At 51.9% G+C, this 27,767-nt stretch overlaps 1 protein-coding gene across 4 annotated transcripts in view; it reads left to right on the top strand.

Moving 5' to 3' along the window:
• Positions 1 to 27,767, top strand: part of zgc:92360 (uncharacterized protein LOC436988 homolog) — a 314,360-nt gene that overhangs the window by 273,598 nt on the left and 12,995 nt on the right. For all 4 annotated transcript variants that reach the window (XM_041177837.1, XM_041177835.1, XM_041177836.1 and 1 more), the window contains 3 exons: positions 17,928 to 18,010; positions 24,208 to 24,320; positions 26,085 to 26,231. In XM_041177837.1, coding sequence (XP_041033771.1) covers positions 17,928 to 18,010; positions 24,208 to 24,320; positions 26,085 to 26,231 — 343 coding nt within the window. The remainder of the gene's footprint in view (positions 1 to 17,927; positions 18,011 to 24,207; positions 24,321 to 26,084; positions 26,232 to 27,767) is intronic.

Here is a 27,767-nt window from a genome sequence, read left to right as displayed (position 1 = left end):
TGCGTCAAACATTGTTCACACACTGGGCTACCTGCGTCACACACTGTTCACACACTGGGCTACTTGCATCGCACACTGTTTGCACACTGCGCTAACTGCGTCGCACACTGGATTACCTGCGTCAAACAATGTTCACACACTGGGCTAACTGCGTCAAACACTGTTCACACACTGGACTGCCTACTTCACACACTGGGCTACAAGCATCACACACTGGGCTACATGTGTCACACACTGGGCTACCTGAGTCACACACTGGGCTACCTGAATCACACACTGTTCACACACTGGACTACCTGCTTCACAAACTGGACTACCTGCGTCAAGCATTGTTTACACACTGGGCTACATTCATCACACACTGGGCTACCTGCGTCAAACACTGTTCACACACTGGGCTACCTGCATCGCGCACTGTTCACACACTGGGCTACCTGCATCACACACTGTTTGCACACTGGTCTACCTGCGTCACACACTGGGCTACCTGCCTCTCACACTGTTCACACACTTGGCTACCTGTGTCACTCACTGGGCTACCTGTGCTGGACACTGGGCTAACTGCGTCATACACTGTTCATACACTGGGCTACCTGAGTCACACACTGGGCTACCTGAGTCACACACTGGGCTACCTGAGTCACACACTGTTCACACACTGGACTACCTGCTTCACAAACTGGACTACCTGCGTCAAGCATTGTTTACACACTGGGCTACATTCATCACACACTGGGCTACCTGCGTCAAACACTGTTCACACACTGGGCTACCTGCATCGCGCACTGTTCACACACTGGGCTACCTGCATCACACACTGTTTGCACACGGGTCTACCTGCGTCACACACTGGGCTACCTGCATCGCCCACTGGGCTACCTGCGTCACACACTGGGCTACCTGCCTCTCACACTGTTCACACACTCGGCTACCTGTGTCACTCACTGGGCTACCTGCGCTGGACACTGGGCTAACTGCGTCATACACTGTTCATACACTGGGCTACCTGCGTCGCGCACTGGGCTACCTGCGTCGCACACTGTTCACACACTGGGCTACATGCATCACACACTGGGCTACCTGCATCGCACACTGTTCACACACTGGGCTACTTGCGTCACGCACTGTTCACACATTGGGCTACCTGCGTCGCACACTGTTCACACACTTGTCTACCTGCGTCGCACACTGTTCATACACTGGGCTACCTGCGTCGCACACTGTTCACACACTGGGCTACCTGCATCGTGCACTGTTCACACACTGGGCTACCTGCATCACACACTGTTTGCACACTGGTCTACCTGCGTCACACACTGGGCTACCTGCGTCGCCCACTGGGCTACCTGCGTCACACACTGGGCTACCTGCCTCTCACACTGTTCACACACTCGGCTACCTGTGTGTCTCACTGGGCTACCTGCGCTGGACACTGGGCTAACTGCGTCATACACTGTTCATACACTGGGCTACCTGCGTCGCGCACTGGGCTACCTGCGGCGCACACTGTTCATACACTGGGCTACATGCATCACACACTGGGCTGCCTGCGTCGCACACTGGGCTACCTGCATCGCACACTGTTCATACACTGGACTACCTGCGTCGCACACTGTTCATACACTGGGCTACCTGCGTCGCACACTGTTCATACACTGGGCTACCTGTGTCGTACACTGTTCATACACTGGGCAACCTGCGTCGCACACTATTTACACACTGGGCAACCTATGACGCACACTGGGCTACCAGTGTCATGCACTGGGCTACCTGCGTCGCACACTGTTCACACACTGGGCTACCTGCGTCGCACACTGTTCACACACTGGGCTACCTGCGTCGCACACTGTTCACACACTGGGCTACCTGCGTCGCACACTGTTCACACACTGGGCTACCTGCGTCGCACACTGTTCACACACTGGGCTACCTGCGTCGCACACTGTTCACACACTGGGCTACCTGCGTCGCACACTGTTCACACACTGGGCTACCTGCGTCGCACACTGTTCACACACTGGGCTACCTGCGTCGCACACTGTTCACACACTGGGCTACCTGCGTCGCACACTGTTCACACACTGGGCTACCTGCGTCGCACACTGTTCACTCACTGGGCTACCTGCGTCACACATGTTCATACACTGGGCTACCTGGGTCACGCACTGGGCTACCTGGGTCACACGCTGTTCACGCACTGGGCTACCTGGGTCACACACTGGGCTACCTGCGTCACACACCGTTCACACACTGGGCTACCTGCGCCACACACTCGGCTACCTGCACACACACTGTTCACACACTGGGTTACCTGCACTGAACAGTGGCCTACCTGTGTCGTACACTGGACTACCTGCGTCGCACCCTGTTCATACACTGGACTGCCTACTTCACACACTATTTACACACTGGGCAACCTATGACCCTCACTGGGCTACCTGTGTCACACACTGGGCTACCTGTGTCACACACTGTTCACACACTGGGCTACCTGCGTCGCACACTGTTCACACACTGGGCTACCTGCGTCGCACACTGTTCACACACTGGGCTACCTGCATCGCACACTGTTCACACACTGGGCTACCTGCATCGCACACTGTTCACACACTGGGCTACCTGCATCGCACACTGTTCACACACTGGGCTACCTGCGTCGCACACTGTTCACACACTGGGCTACCTGCGTCGCACACTGTTCACACACTGGGCTACCTGCGTCGCACACTGTTCACACACTGGGCTACCTGCGTCACACATGTTCACACACTGGGCTACCTGGGTCATGCACTGGGCTACCTGGGTCACACGCTGTTCACGCACTGGGCTACCTGTGTCACACACTGGGCTACCTGCGTCACACACCGTTCACACACTGGGCTACCTGCGCTGAACACTGGGCTACCTGCGTCGTACACTGGACTACCTGCGTCGCACACTGTTCATACACTGGACTGCCTACTTCACACACTATTTACACACTGGGCAACCTATGACCCACACTGGGCTACCTGCGTCGCACACTGTTCACACACTGGGCTACCTGCGTCGCACACTGTTCATACACTAGGCTACCTGCGTCGCACACTGTTCACACACTGGGCTACCTGCGTCGCACACTGTTCACACACTGGGCTGCTTGCGTCACGCACTGTTCACACACTGGGTTACCTGCGTCTCAAACTGTTCACACACTGGGCTACTTGCGTCACGCACTGTTCACACACTGGGCTACCTGCGTCGCGCACTGTTCACACACTGGGCTACCTGCGCTGAACACTGGGCTACCTGCGTCGCACACTGTTCATACACTGGACTGCCTACTTCACACACTATTTACACACTGGGCAACCTATGACCCACACTGGGCTACCTGTGTCATGCACTGGGCTACCTGCGTCACACACTGTTCACACACTGGGCTACCTGCGTCACACACTGGGCTACCTGCGTCACACACTGTTCACACACTGGGCTACCTGCGTCGCACATTGTTCACACACTGGGCTACCTGCGTCGCACACTGGGCTACCTGCGTCACACACTGTTCACACACTGGGCTACCTGCGTCGCACACTGTTCACACACTGGGCTACCTGCGTCGCACACTGTTCACACACTGGGATACCTGCGGCGCACACTGTTCACACACTGGGCTACCTGCGGCGCACACTGTTCACACACTGGGCTACCTGCGTCGCACACTGTTCACACACTGGGCTACCTGCGTCGCACACTGTTCACACACTGGGCTACCTGCGTCAAACATTGTTCACACACTGGGCTACCTGCGTCACACACTGTTCACACACTGGGCTACTTGCATCGCACACTGTTTGCACACTGCGCTAACTGCGTCGCACACTGGATTACCTGCGTCAAACACTGTTCACACACTGGACTAACTGCGTCAAACACTGTTCATACACTGGACTGCCTGCTTCACACACTGGACTGCCTGCTTCACACACTGGGCTACATGTGTCACACACTGGGCTACCTGAGTCACACACTGGGCTACCTGAGTCACACACTGGGCTACCTGAGTCACACACTGTTCACACACTGGACTACCTGTTCACAAACTGGGCTACCTGCGTCAAGCATTGTTTACACACTGGGCTACATTCATCACACACTGGGCTACCTGCGTCAAACACTGTTCACACACTGGGCTACCTGCATCGCGCACTGTTCACACACTGGGCTACCTGCATCACACACTGTTTGCACACTGGTCTACCTGCGTCACACACTGGGCTACCTGCGTCGCTCACTGGGCTACCTGCGTCACACACTGGGCTACCTGCCTCTCACACTGTTCACACACTCGGCTACCTGTGTCTCTCACTGGGCTACCTGCGCTGGACACTGGGCTAACTGCGTCATACACTGTTCATACACTGGGCTACCTGCGTCACACACTGGGCTACCTGCATCGCGCACTGGGCTACCTGCGTCGCACACTGTTCATACACTGGGCTATCTGCGCTGAACACTGGGCTACCTGCGTCGCACACTGGGCTACCTGCGTCGCACACTGTTCATACACTGGGCAACCTGCGTCACACACTATTTACACACTGGGCAACCTATGACGCACACTGGGCTACCTGTGTCATGCACTGGGCTACCTGCATCGCACACTGTTCACACATGGGCTACCTGGGTCACGCACTGTTCACACACTGGGCTACTTGCGTCACGCACTGTTCACACACTGGGCTACCTGCGTCGCACACTGTTCACACACTGGGCTACTTGCGTCACGCACTGTTCACACACTGGGCTACCTGCGTCACACATGTTCACACACTGGGCTACCTGGGTCATGCACTGGGCTACCTGGGTCACACGCTGTTCACGCACTGGGCTACCTGTGTCACACACTGGGCTACCTGCGTCACACACCGTTCACACACTGGGCTACCTGCGCTGAACACTGGGCTACCTGCGTCGTACACTGGACTACCTGCGTCGCACACTGTTCATACACTGGACTGCCTACTTCACACACTATTTACACACTGGGCAACCTATGACCCACACTGGGCTACCTGCGTCGCACACTGTTCACACACTGGGCTACCTGCGTCGCACACTGTTCATACACTGGGCTACCTGCGTCGCACACTGTTCACACACTGGGCTACCTGCGTCGCACACTGTTCACACACTGGGCTACTTGCGTCACGCACTGTTCACACACTGGGTTACCTGCGTCTCACACTGTTCACACACTGGGCTACTTGCGTCACGCACTGTTCACACACTGGGCTACCTGCGTCGCGCACTGTTCACACACTGGGCTACCTGCGCTGAACACTGGGCTACCTGCGTCGCACACTGTTCATACACTGGACTGCCTACTTCACACACTATTTACACACTGGGCAACCTATGACCCACACTGGGCTACCTGTGTCATGCACTGGGCTACCTGCGTCACACACTGTTCACACAATGGGCTACCTGCGTCACACACAGGGCTACCTGCGTCACACACTGTTCACACACTGGGCTACCTGCGTCGCACATTGTTCACACACTGGGCTACCTGCGTCGCACACTGGGCTACCTGCGTCGCACACTGTTCACACACTGGGCTACCTGCGTCGCACACTGTTCACACACTGGGCTACCTGCGTCGCACACTGTTCACACACTGGGCTACCTGCGGTGCACACTGTTCACACACTGGGCTACCTGCGGCGCACACTGTTCACACACTGGGCTACCTGCGGCGCACACTGTTCACACACTGGGCTACCTGCGTCGCACACTGTTCACACACTGGGCTACCTGCGTCAAACATTGTTCACACACTGGGCTACCTGCGTCACACACTGTTCACACACTGGGCTACTTGCCTCGCACACTGTTTGCACACTGCGCTAACTGCGTCGCACACTGGATTACCTGCGTCAAACACTGTTCACACACTGGGCTAACTGCGTCAAACACTGTTCATACACTGGACTGCCTGCTTCACACACTGGGCTACATGTGTCACACACTGGGCTACCTGAGTCACACACTGGGCTACCTGAGTCACACACTGGGCTACCTGAGTCACACACTGTTCACACACTGGACTACCTGTTCACAAACTGGACTACCTGCGTCAAGCATTGTTTACACACTGGGCTACATTCATCACACACTGGGCTACCTGCGTCAAACACTGTTCACACACTGGGCTACCTGCATCGCGCACTGTTCACACACTGGGCTACCTGCATCACACACTGTTTGCACACTGGTCTACCTGCGTCACACACTGGGCTACCTGCGTCGCTCACTGGGCTACCTGCGTCACACACTGGGCTACCTGCCTCTCACACTGTTCACACACTCGGCTACCTGTGTCTCTCACTGGGCTACCTGCGCTGGACACTGGGCTAACTGCGTCATACACTGTTCATACACTGGGCTACCTGCGTCACACACTGGGCTACCTGCATCGCGCACTGGGCTACCTGCGTCGCACACTGTTCATACACTGGGCTATCTGCGCTGAACACTGGGCTACCTGCGTCGCACACTGGGCTACCTGCGTCGCACACTGTTCATACACTGGGCAACCTGCGTCACACACTATTTACACACTGGGCAACCTATGACGCACACTGGGCTACCTGTGTCATGCACTGGGCTACCTGCATCGCACACTGTTCACACACTGGGCTACCTGGGTCACGCACTGTTCACACACTGGGCTACTTGCGTCACGCACTGTTCACACACTGGGCTATCTGCGTCGCACACTGTTCACACACTGGGCTACTTGCGTCACGCACTGTTCACACACTGGGCTATTTGCCTCGCACACTGTTTGCACACTGCGCTAACTGCGTCGCACACTGGATTACCTGCGTCAAACACTGTTCACACACTGGGCTAACTGCGTCAAACACTGTTCATACACTGGACTGCCTGCTTCACACACTGGACTGCCTGCTTCACACACTGGGCTACATGTGTCACACACTGGGCTACCTGAGTCACACACTGGGCTACCTGAGTCACACACTGTTCACACACTGGACTACCTGTTCACAAACTGGACTACCTGCGTCAAGCATTGTTTACACACTGGGCTACATTCATCACACACTAGGCTACCTGCGTCAAACACTGTTCACACACTGGGCTACCTGCATCGCGCACTGTTCACACACTGGGCTACCTGCATCACACACTGTTTGCACACTGGTCTACCTGCGTCACACACTGGGCTACCTGCGTCGCTCACTGGGCTACCTGCGTCACACACTGGGCTACCTGCCTCTCACACTGTTCACACACTCGGCTACCTGTAGTCTCTCACTGGGCTACCTGCGCTGGACACTGGGCTAACTGCGTCATACACTGTTCATACACTGGGCTACCTGCGTCACACACTGGGCTACCTGCATCGCGCACTGGGCTACCTGCGTCGCACACTGTTCATACACTGGGCTATCTGCGCTGAACACTGGGCTACCTGCGTCGCACACTGGGCTACCTGCGTCGCACACTGTTCATACACTGGGCAACCTGCGTCACACACTATTTACACACTGGGCAACCTATGACGCACACTGGGCTACCTGTGTCATGCACTGGGCTACCTGCATCGCACACTGTTCACACACTGGGCTACCTGGGTCACGCACTGTTCACACACTGGGCTACCTGCGTCACGCACTGTTCACACACTGGGCTACCTGCGTCGCACACTGTTCACACACTGGGCTACTTGCGTCACGCACTGTTCACACACTGGGCTACCTGCGTCACACACTGTTCACACACTGGGCTACCTGCGTCGCACACTGTTCACACACTGGGCTACCTGCGTCGCACACTGTTCACACACTGGGCTTCCTGTGTCACACACTGGGCTACCTGCGTCGCACACTTTTCACACACTGGGCTGCCTGCCTGTCACACTGTGCACACACTGGGCTACCTGCCTCACACAATGTTCACACACTGGGCTACCTGCGCTGAACACTGGGCTACCTGCGTCGCACACTGTTCATACACTGGACTGCCTACTTCACACACTATTTACACACTGGTCAACCTATGACCCACACTGGGCTACCTGTGTCATGCACTGGGCTACCTGCGTCACACACTGTTCACACACTGGGCTACCTGCGTCACACACTGGGCTACCTGCGTCGCACACTGGGCTACCTGCGTCGCACATTGTTCACACACTGGGCTACCTGCGTCGCACACTGGGCTACCTGCGTCACACACTGTTCACACACTGGGCTACCTGCATCGCACACTGTTCACACAAAGGGCTACCTGCATCGCACACTCTTCACACACTGGGCTACCTGCGGCGCACACTCTTCACACACTGGGCTACCTGCGGCGCACACTGTTCACACACTGGGCTACCTGCGGCGCACACTGTTCACACACTGGGCTACCTGCGTCAAACATTGTTCACGCACTGGGCTACCTGCGTCACACACTGTTCACACACTGGGCTACCTGCGTCACACACTGTTCACACACTGGGCTACCTGCGGCGCACACTGTTCACACACTGGGCTACCTGCGTCGCACACTGTTCACACACTGGGCTACCTGCGTCAAACATTGTTCACACACTGGGCTACTTGCATCGCACACTGTTTGCACACTGCGCTAACTGCGTCGCACACTGGATTACCTGCGTCAAACACTGTTCACACACTGGGCTAACTGCGTCAAACACTGTTCACACACTGGACTGCCTACTTCACACACTGGGCTACAAGCATCACACACTGGGCTACATGTGTCACACACTGGGCTACCTGAGTCACACACTGGGCTACCTGAATCACACACTGGGCTACCTGAATCACACACTGTTCACACACTGGACTACCTGCTTCACAAACTGGACTACCTGCGTCAAGCATTGTTTACACACTGGGCTACATTCATCACACACTGGGCTACCTGCGTCAAACACTGTTCACACACTCGGCCACCTGTGTCACTCACTGGGCTACCTGCGCTGGACACTGGGCTAACTGCGTCATACACTGTTCATACACTGGGCTACCTGCGTCACACACTGGGCTACCTGCGTCACACACTGTTCACACACTGGGCTACCTGCGTCGCACACTGTTCACACACTGGGCTACCTGCGTCGCACACTGTTCACACACTGGGCTACCTGCGTCGCACACTGTTCACACACTGGGCTACCTGCGTCGCACATTGTTCACACACTGGGCTACCTGCGTCGCACACTGGGCTACCTGCGTCACACACTGTTCACACACTGGGCTACCTGCGTCGCACACTGTTCACACACTGGGCTACCTGCGGCGCACACTGTTCACACACTGGGCTACCTGCGGCGCACACTGTTCACACACTGGGCTACCTGCGTCGCACACTGTTCACACACTGGGCTACCTGCGGCGCACACTGTTCACACACTGGGCTACCTGCGGCGCACACTGTTCACACACTTGGCTACCTGCGTCACACACTGTTCACACACTGGGCTACTTGCATCGCACACTGTTTGCACACTGCGCTAACTGCGTCGCACACTGGATTACCTGCGTCAAACACTGTTCACACACTGGGCTAACTGCGTCAAACACTGTTCACACACTGGACTGCCTGCTTCACACACTGGGCCACATGTGTCACACACTGGGCTACCTGAGTCACACACTGGGCTACCTGAGTCACACACTGTTCACACACTGGACTACCTGCTTCACAAACTGGACTACCTGCGTCAAGCATTGTTTACACACTGGGCTACATTCATCACACACTGGGCTACCTGCGTCAAACACTGTTCACACACTGGGCTACCTGCATCGCGCACTGTTCAAACACTGGGCTACCTGCATCACACACTGTTTGCACACTGGTCTAACTGCGTCACACACTGGGCTACCTGCGTCGCCCACTGGGCTACCTGCGTCACACACTGGGCTACCTGCCTCTCACACTGTTCACACACTCGGCTACCTGTGTCACTCACTGGGCTACCTGCGCTGGACACTGGGCTAACTGCGTCATACACTGTTCATACACTGGGCTACCTGCGTCGCGCACTGGGCTACCTGCGTCGCACACTGTTCACACACTGGGCTACATGCATCACACACTGGGCTACCTGCATCACACATTGTTCACACACTGGGCTACTTGCGTCACGCACTGTTCACACACTGGGCTACCTGCATCACACACTGTTCACACACTGGGCTACTTGCGTCACGCACTGTTCACACACTGGGCTACCTGCGTCGCACACTGTTCACACACTGGGCTACCTGCGTCGCACACTGTTCACACACTGGGCTACCTGCGGCGCACACTGTTCACACACCGGGCTACCTGCGTCGCACACTGTTCACTCACTGGGCTACCTGCGGCGCACACTGTTCACACACTGGGCTACCTGCGGCGCACACTGTTCACACACTGGGCTACCTGCGTCGCACACTGTTCACACACTGGGCTACCTGCGTCAAACATTGTTCACACACTGGGCTATTTGCATCGCACACTGTTTGCACACTGCGCTAACTGCGTCGCACACTGGATTACCTGCGTCAAACACTGTTCACACACTGGGCTAACTGCGTCAAACACTGTTCACACACTGGACTGCCTACTTCACACACTGGGCTACAAGCATCACACACTGGGCTACATGTGTCACACACTGGGCTACCTGAGTCACACACTGGGCTACCTGAATCACACACTGTTCACACACTGGACTACCTGCTTCACAAACTGGACTACCTGCGTCAAGCATTGTTTACACACTGGGCTACATTCATCACACACTGGGCTACCTGCATCAAACACTGTTCACACACTGGGCTACCTGCATCGCGCACTGTTCACACACTGGGCTACCTGCATCACACACTGTTTGCACACTGGTCTACCTGCGTCACACACTGGGCTACCTGCGTCGCCCACTGGGCTACCTGCGTCACACACTGGGCTACCTGCCTCTCACACTGTTCACACACTTGGCTACCTGTGTCACTCACTGGGCTACCTGTGCTGGACACTGGGCTAACTGCGTCATACACTGTTCATACACTGGGCTACCTGAGTCACACACTGGGCTACCTGAGTCACACACTGGGCTACCTGAGTCACACACTGTTCACACACTGGACTACCTGCTTCACAAACTGGACTACCTGCGTCAAGCATTGTTTACACACTGGGCTACATTCATCACACACTGGGCTACCTGCGTCAAACACTGTTCACACACTGGGCTACCTGCATCGCGCACTGTTCACACACTGGGCTACCTGCATCACACACTGTTTGCACACGGGTCTACCTGCGTCACACACTGGGCTACCTGCATCGCCCACTGGGCTACCTGCGTCACACACTGGGCTACCTGCCTCTCACACTGTTCACACACTCGGCTACCTGTGTCACTCACTGGGCTACCTGCGCTGGACACTGGGCTAACTGCGTCATACACTGTTCATACACTGGGCTACCTGCGTCGCGCACTGGGCTACCTGCGTCGCACACTGTTCACACACTGGGCTACATGCATCACACACTGGGCTACCTGCATCGCACACTGTTCACACACTTGTCTACCTGCGTCGCACACTGTTCATACACTGGGCTACCTGCGTCGCACACTGTTCACACACTGGGCTACCTGCATCGTGCACTGTTCACACACTGGGCTACCTGCATCACACACTGTTTGCACACTGGTCTACCTGCGTCACACACTGGGCTACCTGCGTCGCCCACTGGGCTACCTGCGTCACACACTGGGCTACCTGCCTCTCACACTGTTCACACACTCGGCTACCTGTGTCTCTCACTGGGCTACCTGCGCTGGACACTGGGCTAACTGCGTCATACACTGTTCATACACTGGGCTACCTGTGTCGCGCACTGGGCTACCTGCGGCGCACACTGTTCATACACTGGGCTACATGCATCACACACTGGGCTGCCTGCGTCGCACACTGGGCTACCTGCATCGCACACTGTTCATACACTGGACTACCTGCGTCGCACACTGTTCATACACTGGGCTACCTGCGTCGCACACTGTTCATACACTGCGCTACCTGTGTCGTACACTGTTCATACACTGGGCAACCTGCGTCGCACACTATTTACACACTGGGCAACCTATGACGCACACTGGGCTACCTGTGTCATGCACTGGGCTACCTGCGTCGCACACTGTTCACACACTGGGCTACCTGCGTCGCACACTGTTCACACACTGGGCTACCTGCGTCGCACACTGTTCACACACTGGGCTACCTGCGTCGCACACTGTTCACACACTGGGCTACCTGCGTCGCACACTGTTCACACACTGGGCTAGCTGCGTCGCACACTGTTCACACACTGGGCTACCTGCGTCGCACACTGTTCACACACTGGGCTACCTGCGTCGCACACTGTTCACACACTGGGCTACCTGCGTCGCACACTGTTCACACACTGGGCTACCTGCGTCGCACACTGTTCACACACTGGGCTACCTGCGTCGCACACTGTTCACTCACTGGGCTACCTGCGTCACACATGTTCATACACTGGGCTACCTGGGTCACGCACTGGGCTACCTGGGTCACACGCTGTTCACGCACTGGGCTACCTGGGTCACACACTGGGCTACCTGCGTCACACACCGTTCACACACTGGGCTACCTGCGCCACACACTCGGCTACCTGCACACACACTGTTCACACACTGGGTTACCTGCACTGAACAGTGGGCTACCTGTGTCGTACACTGGACTACCTGCGTCGCACCCTGTTCATACACTGGACTGCCTACTTCACACACTATTTACACACTGGGCAACCTATGACCCTCACTGGGCTACCTGTGTCACACACTGGGCTACCTGTGTCACACACTGGGCTACCTGTGTCACACACTGTTCACACACTGGGCTACCTGCGTCGCACACTGTTCACACACATGGGCTACCTGCATCGCACACTGTTCACACACTGGGCTACCTGCGTCGCACACTGTTCACACACTGGGCTACCTGCATCGCACACTGTTCACACACTGGGCTACCTGCATTGCACACTGTTCACACACTGGGCTACCTGCATCGCACACTGTTCACACACTGGGCTACCTGCGTCGCACACTGTTCACACACTGGGCTACCTGCGTCGCACACTGTTCACACACTGGGCTACCTGCGTCGCACACTGTTCACACACTGGGCTACCTGCGTCGCACACTGTTCACACACTGGGCTACCTGCGTCACACATGTTCACACACTGGGCTACCTGGGTCATGCACTGGGCTACCTGGGTCACACGCTGTTCACGCACTGGGCTACCTGTGTCACACACTGGGCTACCTGCGTCACACACCGTTCACACACTGGGCTACCTGCGCTGAACACTGGGCTACCTGCGTCGTACACTGGACTACCTGCGTCGCACACTGTTCATACACTGGACTGCCTACTTCACACACTATTTACACACTGGGCAACCTATGACCCACACTGGGCTACCTGCGTCGCACACTGTTCACACACTGGGCTACCTGCGTCGCACACTGTTCATACACTGGGCTACCTGCGTCGCACACTTTTCACACACTGGGCTACCTGCGTCGCACACTGTTCACACACTGGGCTACTTGCGTCACGCACTGTTCACACACTGGGTTACCTGCGTCTCACACTGTTCACACACTGGGCTACTTGCGTCACGCACTGTTCACACACTGGGCTACCTGCGTCGCGCACTGTTCACACACTGGGCTACCTGCGCTGAACACTGGGCTACCTGCGTCGCACACTGTTCATACACTGGATTGCCTACTTCACACACTATTTACACACTGGGCAACCTATGACCCACACTGGGCTACCTGTGTCATGCACTGGGCTACCTGCGTCACACACTGTTCACACACTGGGCTACCTGCGTCACACACTGGGCTACCTGCGTCACACACTGTTCACACACTGGGCTACCTGCGTCGCACATTGTTCACACACTGGGCTACCTGCGTCGCACACTGGGCTACCTGCGTCACACACTGTTCACACACTGGGCTACCTGCGTCGCACACTGTTCACACACTGGGCTACCTGCGTCGCACACTGTTCACACACTGGGCTACCTGCGGCGCACACTGTTCACACACTGGGCTACCTGCGGCGCACACTGTTCACACACTGGGCTACCTGCGTCGCACACTGTTCACACACTGGGCTACCTGCGTCGCACACTGTTCACACACTGGGCTACCTGCGTCAAACATTGTTCACACACTGGGCTACCTGCGTCACACACTGTTCACACACTGGGCTACTTGCATCGCACACTGTTTGCACACTGCGCTAACTGCGTCGCACACTGGATTACCTGCGTCAAACACTGTTCACACACTGGACTAACTGCGTCAAACACTGTTCATACACTGGACTGCCTGCTTCACACACTGGACTGCCTGCTTCACACACTGGGCTACATGTGTCACACACTGGGCTACCTGAGTCACACACTGGGCTACCTGAGTCACACACTGTTCACACACTGGACTACCTGTTCACAAACTGGACTACCTGCGTCAAGCATTGTTTACACACTGGGCTACATTCATCACACACTGGGCTACCTGCGTCAAACACTGTTCACACACTGGGCTACCTGCATCGCGCACTGTTCACACACTGGGCTACCTGCATCACACACTGTTTGCACACTGGTCTACCTGCGTCACACACTGTGGGCTACCTGCGTCGCTCACTGGGCTACCTGCGTCACACACTGGGCTACCTGCCTCTCACACTGTTCACACACTCGGCTACCTGTGTCTCTCACTGGGCTACCTGCGCTGGACACTGGGCTAACTGCGTCATACACTGTTCATACACTGGGCTACCTGCGTCACACACTGGGCTACCTGCATCGCGCACTGGGCTACCTGCGTCGCACACTGTTCATACACTGGGCTATCTGCGCTGAACACTGGGCTACCTGCGTCGCACACTGGGCTACCTGCGTCGCACACTGTTCATACACTGGGCAACCTGCGTCACACACTATTTACACACTGGGCAACCTATGACGCACACTGGGCTACCTGTGTCATGCACTGGGCTACCTGCATCGCACACTGTTCACACACTGGGCTACCTGGGTCACGCACTGTTCACACACTGGGCTACTTGCGTCACGCACTGTTCACACACTGGGCTACCTGCGTCGCACACTGTTCACACACTGGGCTACTTGCGTCACGCACTGTTCACACACTGGGCTACCTGCGTCACACACTGTTCACACACTGGGCTACCTGCGTCGCACACTGTTCACACACTGGGCTACCTGCGTCGCACACTGTTCACACACTGGGCTTCCTGTGTCACACACTGGGCTACCTGCGTCGCACACTTTTCACACACTGGGCTGCCTGCCTGTCACACTGTGCACACACTGGGCTACCTGCCTCACACAATGTTCACACACTGGGCTACCTGCGCTGAACACTGGGCTACCTGCGTCGCACACTGTTCATACACTGGACTGCCTACTTCACACACTATTTACACACTGGGCAACCTATGACCCACACTGGGCTACCTGTGTCATGCACTGGGCTACCTGCGTCACACACTGTTCACACACTGGGCTACCTGCGTCGCACACTGGGCTACCTGCGTCGCACACTGGGCTACCTGCGTCGCACATTGTTCACACACTGGGCTACCTGCGTCGCACACTGGGCTACCTGCGTCACACACTGTTCACACACTGGGCTACCTGCATCGCACACTGTTCACACAAAGGGCTACCTGCATCGCACACTCTTCACACACTGGGCTACCTGCGGCGCACACTCTTCACACACTGGGCTACCTGCGGCGCACACTGTTCACACACTGGGCTACCTGCGGCGCACACTGTTCACACACTGGGCTACCTGCGTCAAACACTGTTCACGCACTGGGCTACCTGCGTCACACACTGTTCACACACTGGTCTACCTGCGTCACACACTGTTCACACACTGGGCTACTTGCATCGCACACTGTTTGCACACTGCGCTAACTGCGTCTCACACTGGATTACCTGCGTCAAACACTGTTCACACACTGGGCTAACTGCGTCAAACACTGTTCACACACTGGACTGCCTGCTTCACACACTGGGCTACAAGCATCACACACTGGGCTACATGTGTCACACTGCTACCTGGGTACACTGGCTACCTGAGTCACACACTGGGCTACCTGAGTCACACACTGTTCACACACTGGACTACCTGCTTCACAAACTGGACTACCTGCGTCAAGCATTGTTTACACACTGGGCTACATTCATCACACACTGGGCTACCTGCGTCAAACACTGTTCACACACTGGGCTACCTGCATCGCGCACTGTTCACACACTGGGCTACCTGCATCACACACTGTTTGCACACTGGTCTACCTGCGTCACACACTGGGCTACCTGCGTCTCACACTGGGCTACCTGCCTCTCACACTGTTCACACACTCGGCTACCTGTGTCACTCACTGGGCTACCTGCGCTGGACACTGGGCTAACTGCGTCATACACTGTTCATACACTGGGCTACCTGCGTCGCGCACTGGGCTACCTGCGTTGCACACTGTTCACACACTGGGCTACCTGTGTCATGCACTGGGCTACCTGCATCGCACACTGTTCACACACTGGGCTATCTGCGTCGCACACTGTTCACACACTGGGCTACCTGCATCACACACTGTTCACACACTGGGCTACCTGCATCGCACACTGTTCACACACTGGGCTACCTGCGTCGCACACTGTTCACACACTGGGCTACCTGCGTCACACACTGGGCTACCTGCGTCGCACACTGTTCACACACTGGGCTACCTGCATAATACACTGGGCAACCTGTGCCACACACTCAGCTACCTGCGCCACACACTGGGCTACCTGCGACGCACACTTTTCACACACTGGGCTGCCTGCCTGTCACACTGTGCACACGCTGGACTACCTACATCTTGAACTGTTCACACACTGAGCTACCTGCCTCGCACACTCTTCACACACTGGGCTACCTGTGTCACACACTGTTCACACACTGGGCTACCAGCGTCACACACTGTCCACGCACTGGCTTACCTGCGTCGCACACTGTCCACGCACTGGGCTACCTGCGTCGCACACTGTCCACGCACTGGGCTACCTGCGTCGCACACTGTCCACGCACTGGGCTACCAGCGTCACACACTGTTCACACACTGGGTAACTGTATCCCAAACTGTGTCACACACTGGGCTACCTGCACCACATTCCAGGCTACCCTTCTTCCTTCTACAGCACCTTCCAACCCCGTGACTCTATCACGTAGAAGTCAAGAGCAGATAAAAGGGAACACAACCACCTCCAAGTACCCCTCCAAGTCACTCACCACCCTGACTTGAAAATATATCGGCCGTTCCTTCACTGTCACTGGGTCCATATCCTGGAACTCCCTCCCTAACAGCGCTGTGGGTGCACCTACACCTCATGGACTGCAGCAGTTCAAGAAGGCGGCTCACCGCCACCTTCTCAAGGGGCAATTAGAGATGGGCAATAAAAGTGCTGGCCCAGCCAGCGACGCCCGTGTCCTGGGAAAGAATTTTTAAACACCTGTGTCACACACTGTATCACACACTGGGCTACCTGCGTCACTTATACAGTGGGTTGGAGAAGATGGAGGGGAACAAAATGTGCTGTGAGGAGGTCAGGTGGAATAGAGAACAGATAGAGTGGAGCTGGGACAAGAGAGGGAGGCAATGGAGAACAAGAAAAAAAATGGAGAGTGTAGGATGGGGACGTGAGTTAGAAGGGTGTTTGGACAGGAGGATGGGAATTGCTGATGTCAGTCTCTCTTGGGTGCTGCAGGGTCCTGCGAGAGCAGTGGATTCGATCCAAATACGAGCGTAAGGACTTCACTGAGGCAAATAAACCGCTGGCGTACGCTACAGGTAAGTGGGGAAATTTGGCCCATTTCTCAATTAAAATGAAAAAGATCAATTCACCCACCGTAGAACCATCTTCTCTGCTGGTTTGGCTAAACACGGGCTTCAGCAACTCGCAGATCGAGGGAGCCAGAGCAGGTTTTTAAAGACCAGAATATTGTGGGCCGTCCAATTCTGTGCACCCTTGCCATTTAATTGAGCCTCCACAGCTGAATGAATGACTGGCTAGCACAGCAGAGCGTGCTTCAATCTTTCAAAACACTGTCCATTTTTAGTTACAGCTTTTAGAAGCCACAGTCTTATCAGTTAATCAACCCGCCTAGTAATATTACTGAAATTAGTGCAGTTTTTGTAAAGAGGAACTTCATTCCTCAGAATTGCCACATAGAATTTAGAGAGACCAGTTATCTATGTGGTGCCGACTGTCTCTCAGTGCTTCTCCCATGAAGAGGTGTTAATTAGACTTGTTTTCAGTTTGATTCTGTCGCCAATTCTCCAGGCCAAACTCTCTGAACTCAACATTAACACTAGGTCAACAACTTCAGACCATGAACTCTCTCCTCCATCTTCACCCCCTTTTTTTAATCCCCTTTTTTCTACATTCATTTTTATTTATTTTTAATCCACTTATTTTTATTCATTTATCCCCTTTTTTTATCTCCCCTTCTATCCTTTTCTTTCCCCTCCCCCCATCCCAGCCCCATCTGTTACTTGTTCCATGTTGTTCTTTCACACGATGCTGGACTTGTTCCGTTATCACATTCTGCTTTCTTACCTTTATGCCACTATCACCACCTTTTTTTTTTAGCCCTTATCACTACCATTGACACTCCCTTTGTCCTTTAGTTCATGACATTTTTGTCAATCCCTCCTTTGCCCCCCATCTATCGCTGGCCTTCTATCCAGTTCCACCTGCCCCGCCCCACCTTAAACAGTATAAATTTCATCACTTCTCTTCAGCCCTGAAGAAGGGTCATACAGACTCAAAACGTTAACTCTTGTTTCTCTCTCCACAGATGCTGCCAGACCTGCTGAGTTTTTCCAGCATTTTCTGTTTTTGTTTCAGGTTTCCAGCATCTGCAGTATTTTACTATTATTTCAGCACTCTCTCTCTCAGCAGCAATAATCCCTATTTACTCAAGACCACAGGACATTGACCCAGTTTGGCACAGCTGGAGCATTGACCCAGTTTGGCACAGCTGGAGCATCGACCCAACCCCCACCAGCTGAACAAAGGCTTATCATTTGCGTTTAACCAACTAAAAGCATGTAACTTACCAGACCAAAGCACTGGTACACATCCCACAGCCTAACCAGTCAGGAGCACTCACCCAGAATGAGGCAGGTTTAAATGGGAAAGAAGTTGCATTCAAATAGCACCTTTTGAACCTCGAAACATCTCAAAGTAGGTTCACAACCAATGAAGTAACTTTCTGAAGCGTAGACACTGCCGTGATGTCGAAATGAAGCAGTCAATTTGAGCACAGTAAGATCCCACAAACAACAATTTGTTAATGGCCATTTGATGACATTAGTTTAGGAATTAATATTATTCCCAGGAATCTGGGGTGAACTCCCCTGCTTATTTTTAAAAATAGTTTTCGTGGAATCTGTTATGTTGAGCTGGGAGGGCAGACTGGGCCTCGGTTTAGCGTCTCATCTGAAAGATAGAGAAACATAGAACATAGAAAATAGGAGCAGGAGTAGGTCATTCGGCCCTTCGAGCCTGCTGCGCCATTCAATATGGTTATGGCTATTCCTCTATCTCAACGCCGTACTCCCGCTCTCTCCCCTTACCCCTTGATGCCTTTAGAGTTCAGAAATCTATTTCCTTCTTAGATATATTCAGTGACTTGGCCTCCACAGCCTCTGGGGTAGAGAATTCCACAGGGTCACCACCCTGAGTGAAGAAGTTTCTCCTCATCTCAGTCCTAAGTGGTCTACCCCTTATCCTGAGACTGTGACCCCTTGTCTAGACCCCGCCCTCCCCTCCACAGCCAGAGGAAATATCATCCCTGCATCCAGTCTGTCCATTCCTGTCAGAATTTTATATGTTTCAATGAGATCTCCTCTCATTCTTCTAAACTCCAGTGAATACAGGCCTAGTCGGCCCAATCTCTCCTCATATGAATCAGGAATCAGTTTGGTGAACCTTTGTTGCACTCCCTCTATGACATGTGTATCCTTTCTTAGGTAAGGAGACCAAACTGCACACAATACTCCAGGTGTGGTCTCGCCAAGACCCTGTACAGCTGCAGTAAGACATCTTTGCTCCTGTATTCAAGTCCTCTCACAATGAAGGCCAATATACCATTTGCCTTCTTAACTGCTTGCTGCACCTGCATGCTTGCTTTCAGTGATTGATGTACAAGGACAATTGTGTATTTAAGACCGAGATAGATAGGTTCTTGATTGGGAAAGGGATCAAAGGTTACGGGGAGAATGGGGTTGAGAAAATTATCAGCCGTGATTGAATGGCGGAGCAGATTCAATGGGCCGAATGGCCTAATTTCTGCTCCTATGTCTTATGGTCCCTTTATACATCAACATTTCCCAATCTATCACCATTTAAATAATGCTCTGCCATTCTGTTTTTCCTACAAAAGTGAATAACTTCACACTTACCCACGTTATACTGCATCTGCCATGTATTTGCCCACTCACTCAACCGGCCTAAATCACCCTGAAGCCTCTTGACACCCTCCTCATCGCTCACATTCCCAACAAGTTTCGCACCATCAGCAAACCTGGAAATATGACGTTTGGGCCTGAATTTGACCAGCCGATCGGTGGGCCCGACAGCATTCGGGAGACAGACTGCCCACTGCGATCGGCCCACCGCCCGCCATTTCACGCTGGCCGGACAGTTAACGGGCAGCCAGCGTAAAAGGCGTGCTGAAATGCTCAGCGCTGCCAGGCTGGGGGGTGGGCAATGACGTTTCTGAGGGGCGCAGAGCGAGCGCTGCGAGAAAGCCCCCCGAAGGCAGACAGCTGCTGGCCTGAAAAAGCTGAAATAGAGGTTTTTAATCAATCGCCTGAAAACATAGCTGATAAAAAATGTTGCCCAGAGAAATTTATTTTTATCTTATGTCATCATGGAGTTTTCATCCCGCCCTCGGATGAGGTTTTTGATGAAAAATGCAAAGGCCACAAAAAATCGGAGACAATTGCACGGTTAATGGGCTTAATTGCTCTCTTAATTCTGCGCGTGCCCACCGAGCGGAATATCACGCGAGTGCGCAATGACATCGGGGCCCACGCCCGACATCTTGTGGCGCGATTTTACGCCCCATCGGTTCAAGCACGTACCCACCTGTAAAATTCTTCCCTTGGTTCCCTCATCCAAATCATTGATATATATTGTGAATAGCTGGGGCCCAAGCACTGATCCCTGTGATACCCCACATCCTGTCTCTCCGAAAAAACCCGTTTAGTCTGACTCTGTGTTTCCTTGTCTGCTATTCAATTCTTAATCCATGCCAATATGTTATCCCCACCCAGTCCCATGTGCTTTAATTTTACACACTAACCTCTTATGTGGGACTTCATCAAAAGCTTTCTGAAAATCCAAATACACCACATCCACTGGTTCTCCCTTATCTATTTTGTTAGTTACGCCCTCAAAACATTCCAGTAGGTTTATCAAACATAATTTCCCTTTCGTAAATCCATGTTGACTTTGTCTAATCCCGTCGATATTTTCTAAGTGTCCTGTTATCACGTCCTTTATAAAAGAGTCCAGCATTTTCCCGACTATTCATGTTAGGCTAACCGATCAGTAATTCGCTGTTTTCTCCCTCCCTCCTTTTTTAAATAGTGGGGTTACATTTGCCACCCTTCAATCTGCCAGGACTGTTCCAGAATCTACAGAATTTTGGAAGATGTTTCCCAATGCATCCACTATTTCCATGGCCACCTCCTTTAGTCCCCTGGGATGTAGGTTATCGGGCCCTGGGGATTTATCAGCTTTCAGTTCCATTAATTTCCCCAGCACAATTATTTTAGTAACACTAATTTCCTTCAGTTCCACTTTCCACTAGACCCTTGGTTCTCTAGTATTTTTGGGGAGTTATTTGTGTCTTACTGCGTGAAGACAGAACTAAAGTCATTGTTTCATTGCTCTGCCATTTGCTTGTGCTCTATTATAAATTCTCCCATTTCAGACTATAAGGGACCTACATTTGTCTTCTTTTTACATACTTATAGAAGCTTTTATAGTCTGCTTTTATTTTCCTTGCATGTTTACTCTTGTACTCTATCTTTCCCCTCTTAATCAATCTATTGTTCCTCCTTTGCTGAATTCTAAACTGCTCCCAATCCTCAGGCTTGCTACTTTTTCTAGTAACTCCTCTTTGGATCTAATACTATCCATAATTTCTTTTAGTAGCCATGGTTGGGCTGCTTTTCCTGTTGCCTTTTTGCTCCAGAAAGGAATGTAGAACTGTTGCAATGCAATACATTCGTTCCTTAAATATTAGCCATTGTCTATCCACCGTCATGCCTTTTAATGAAGTTCCCCAATCTACCTTAGCCAACTCATATCTCATACCTTCGTAGTTTCCTTTAAGATTTAGGACCCTAGTTTCAGATTGGCACCTCTGATAGAGAACTGAGCACAAAACCGAGGCTGGCACTTCCAGTACAATGGGAGTGCTGCACAGTCAGAGGTGCCATTTTTCAGATGAGACACTAAACTGAGGCCCAGTCTGCCCTCTCAGCTCAACATAACAGATGCCAGGGCAACTATTTCGAAGAAAAGCAGGGGTGCTCTCCCCACTTTCCTGGGATCAATATTAATTCAGCCCAAACATTGTGCCTATTTTCTCCATTTCTCCACCTTCTTCCAACCCTATTCCCATGACCCACCAACCAGATGTGTCTCAGTCCCCCTCCCTCTCAGGGAGATACCTGTACACTGACTGGTGTCTCTGTCCCTCTCAGGGAGATATCTGTACACTGACTGGTGTGTCTCAGTCCCTCCATCTCAGGGAGATATCTGTACACTGACTGGTGTGTCTCAGTCACTCCATCTCGGGGAGATATCTGTACATTGACTGGTGTCTCTTTGTCCCCTCTCTCTCTCTCAGGGAGATATCTGTATACTGACTGTGTGTCTCTCAGTCCCACTCTCTCAGGGAGATACCTGTACACTGACTGGTGTCTCTCAGTCCCTCTCTCTCAGGGAGATACCTGTACACTGACTGCTGTCTCTCAGTCCCTTCTCTCAGGGAGATATCTGTACACTGACTGCTGTCTCTCAGTCCCTCAATCTCAGGGAGATATCTGTATACTGTGTGTCTCTCAGTCCCTCTCTCTCAGGGAGATACCTGTACACTGACTGGTGTCTCTCAGTCCCCCTCTCTCAGGGAGATATCTGTACACTGACTGGTGTCTCTCAGTCCCTCTCTCTCAGGGAGATATCTGTTATCTGACTGGTGTGTCTCAGTTCCCTCTCTCTCAGGGAGATATCTGTACACTGACTGGTATTTCTCAGTCCCTCTCTCTCAGGGAGATATCTGTACACTGACTGATATCTCTCAGTCCCCTCTCTCTCAGCATTTACAGTTTTTAAACCTTCAATAGTTTATGGTTTTCCTTTGGACTAGGAGACAAAGATGGCATAAGTAAGAGAGGGGTGTGTGGTGTGCAGAAACCAAAGACAATAAGTTCTAAATTACTGGTGACTCTATTTTATATAAGAGTCCTGTCCAGGGAACTAAACAAGCTCTTAGTGAGTGAACAACACAAGCAGCAATTCTGACATGCGATTTCAGCAATTTTGCCAATCTTTTGGGAATTGCTTTATGTGATCCTCTTCACCTATGAGAAAACTGCAAAAGCAGTAACCTTGGGTCTAAATTAACTTAAATTTCTAGCTAAGAGCCATTCATTCCTTTGCAAAAAATAAATAACCTTCAGGCAACTGACAACACTCACTCATCATTTTTGAGTTCAGGGTGTGGCAAAGTCATTTCAAGGTTCAGCCTTTTAAAAGAAGGGAAGCTTATTAGAGTTCTTCCGGAGTTTTATCTGGTTGCTTAAACCATAAATTAGAGGCAGCAGTCTATACTGATCTGCAGTTAAGGTTGATTCCAGGATGATTTGTACTGTTCAAAGTCATAAAGAAGCCACACATGCCTGAATCCTCAAGTCGCTCCATTGCCATGTAAACTAATCTCGTCTCCATATGATTTCTCCCTCAGGTTACAGAGAAGGGTTTCTATGGAAACGTGGCCGGGATAACGGTCAGTTCCTCAATAGGAAGTTTGTCCTGTCAGAGGCCGATGGCATCCTGAAGTACTTTGCGAAGAATGACGTAGGTTTAGCCTTGTTCTGAATTTATTTTTGACTCAATTATCCAGCTTGCTGGGAAGCAGGTTGTTGAAAATGGCCGGTGGGCTTCAGGGACTGTCAAAGTGCAGAGGAACCCAACAGAACAAGCCTGCGGGATCTCTTGTTCCATTGATTTGAAATGCATGATGCTTAATGCAGCTTTCGTTAGAATTAGGAGGCAGGATTATATCAATGGGGCAACACATTCATTGCACACATCACACTAAATCGTTTCAACCCAAATGTCACGAGGAAGGAGCATTTATATAGCACCTTTCACAACCTTAGAATTCCCCAAATTTCCCTCTGAGTTAGGTGGTTGTGCGTTTAACTTCCACTAAAGAGACCTGAGCACATAATCCAGGCTGACCTTTCAGTGCAGTACAAGGAGTGCTGCACTGTTGGAGGTGCCAGCCTTTAGACATCAAACTGAGGCCCCATGTAAAATATTATTTTTTATTAATCATTTACGGGATGTGGGCATCGCTGGCTGGTGCAGCATTTATCCCTAGTTGCCCTTGAGAAGGTGGTGGTGAAGCTGCCTTCTTGAACCACTGCAGTCCATGTGGTGTAGGTACACCCACAGTGCTGTTAAGGAGGAAGTTCCAGGATTTTGACCCAGCGACACTGAAGGAACAGTAATATATTTCCAAGTCAGGATGGTGAGTGACTTGGAGGGGAACTTCCAGGTGGTGGTGTTCCTATCTGTCTGTTGTCCTTGTCCTTCTAGATGGTAGTGGTCGTGGGTTTGGAAGGTGCTGTCGAAGGAGCCTTAGTGAATTCATGCAGTGCATCTTGTAGATGGTACACACTGCTGCCACTGTGCGTCGGTGGTGGAGAGAGTGTATGTTTGTGGATGGGGTGCCAATCAAGTGGGCTGCTTTGTCCTAGACGACGTTGAGCTTCTTGAGTGTTGTTGGAGCTGCATTCACCCAGGCCACTATTTCATAAAAGAGCTGTCAGTTCTCCCTGGAGTTCGGGGTGTTATTACTCAGTCAACATCTCTAAAAACAGTTGATCTGATCATTATCCCATTGCTGTTTGTGGGATCTTGCTGTGCCCAAATTGGCTGCCACATTTCCTACAACAGTGACCACACTTCAAAAATACTTCATTGACTGTCAAGTGCTTTGGGATGTCCTGAGGTTGTGGCAGGCATTGCGGAAATTAAAATTCTTTGTCTCTTCCTGAATAATATCAAAGATGATATAGCCTTTACTTTAAGAGGAAAAAGGATAAGTCATAGTTCCTTAAACTGATGAATGAAGGAGAACCGTATACAGGAACTGACAACACTACGGTCCAATTATAGCAACCATTACTGGCATTGCCTCCAACTTGCCACTGTCTCTCATGTTCCCCCTTAAGGCACTGATTTACTCTTACTCTGGCTCAATAACAATATTTAATAGTCTTTGATGTAGTAAAACATCCCTGAGACAAAAAAATTGATACCAAGCCAAATAAAGGGACATTACGACAGTTGATCAAAAGGGGGGGAAAGGTGGAGTGGTTAAGGGAGGGAATTTCAGAGCTCAGAGTACTAGACAGCTGAAGGATCAGCTGCCCACCATGGAGGAGGGTTAAAATTGGGAATGTGAAGAGGCCAGAATTAGCAGAACGCAGAGATCTTGGAGGGTTGTTGGGCTGGAGGCAGTTACGGAGATTGCATGCATTCTTTGTAACTTTGGTTAGCATTAATTTGCCGGTAAATCGGAGAATTATATTCTCCTCCCTCTCTTCACAGGCTAAAGAGCCCAAGGCTGTGATTAAAGTGGACAACATCAATGCAACTTTCCAACCAACCAAGATTGGGAATCCCAATGGCCTTCAGATCACTTACCTGAAGGACAACAGCACGCGGAGTATTTTTGTCTACCATGAAGAGGGAAAGGTGAGCCAGACGGATGAAAAGATCGTGATGTAGCTCAGTGTATCTGTGTGGGGGTTCATTGTGTGATTGTGAGTTTCATTTCAGATGTTTATAGCTTGTGTCTCATTATACATGGTGGGGTAGTGGGAGATGAACATTGATGAGTTCAGATTGATAGGGTTTGCTAACCAAGCAACAAATTGCATTTATATAGTGTGTCTAACATAGTTAATTATCCCAATTTGCTTCACACAGGCATAGCCAGACAAAAATAGGCTCTGAGTCAATGACAGAGGGATGACCAAAGGTTTGGTCAAAGAGATGAGTTTTAAGGTGGGTCTTAAAGGAGGAGAGAGAGGCAGAGAGGATTAGGAAGGGCATTCCAGAACTTAGGACCTAGATGGCTTAAGACAAGACCACCTGTGGCCAGGCTAAAGGAGTGGAGAAGGCACAAGAGACCAGAGTGAGAGAATTAAACAGTTGTGGAGACGGATTCTAAGGCAGGAGGAGATTGCAGAGGAAGGAAAGGGAAAGACAATGTGGAGATGTAAACACAAGGAGGCAATGTTGTGAGTAAATGGGAATCAGCAAGGACTGGAGTGATGGGTGAGTGAGATAGGATTCAGGCAAGAGAGTCAGCTGAGCTGGAGTTCAGCCAAGATATGCCCACACTTTCCTTGGTAAATTTTTAAAAAAGAGAAGTTGTGAGACTTGAAATATTTGTTGAGAATTTGTGCTAACTGGACTCAATTTACATAAACAAATTAGGCCCATTAAAAAGCAGAGTTAAAGATAATCCTATGAGGGAATAAGATGCATGTTAAAGAGACTAATTCATCCCACGTAGTTCTCATTTAATGAATCTTCTATGCCTTAGAATCTCTGCAATTAAAAATAATCACGTTTCTCTCACTCCCTCTCTCCATTTCTCTCTCTATTTATATATCTCTGTATGTAGATATACCCTCATATACATATGAGGTTCGTGCCGAGTATAATGAGCAGCATAGATTAGTTGGGCTGAATGGCCTGTTACTGTAATGTATATTTTATGTTATATGTACACTCATAAATCTAATATGTCTCTGTCAAGCTTCAAAGGTGTTAAAATGTTTGACCATTTCCAACTGGGGATTTCCGACCTTACCCCAACGTCAGGAGATGGGGTTTCACTAATCCAGGGAAATATTCTTTGGCAGTTCATTCCAAGTCACTACTTCCTCTCAGTGGTGGTCAGGTAAAACAGAGCTCTGTAGAAGAAGCTTGATTACCCCCGAGGGTCAACACTGGAGAGACTGACCAAAATGAGACCTTTCAAATTGGGAAAGTCTTAAAGCAGTTCATATCATGCATAACATTTTGGATTGAAGTGACCATCCTGGAGAGAAACTGGACAGCCACTTCAAGCCAGAAACTTTCACCCAAATATGAGAACCTGAGGGAGTTGCAGAGGAATTTTCCTGCTCATTGGCTATTGTTTCTCATTTCTTTTTTTGCCTATCCTATCCTAGGAGATGTGATAGCTGAGGATTTGGGGAGGGGGAATTGCGGGGTGGG

Source organism: Carcharodon carcharias, chromosome 31 (assembly GCF_017639515.1).
Source record: "Carcharodon carcharias isolate sCarCar2 chromosome 31, sCarCar2.pri, whole genome shotgun sequence".
Lineage (NCBI taxonomy): Eukaryota > Metazoa > Chordata > Chondrichthyes > Lamniformes > Lamnidae > Carcharodon > Carcharodon carcharias.
This window is presented reverse-complemented; position numbering and strand designations above follow the sequence as displayed.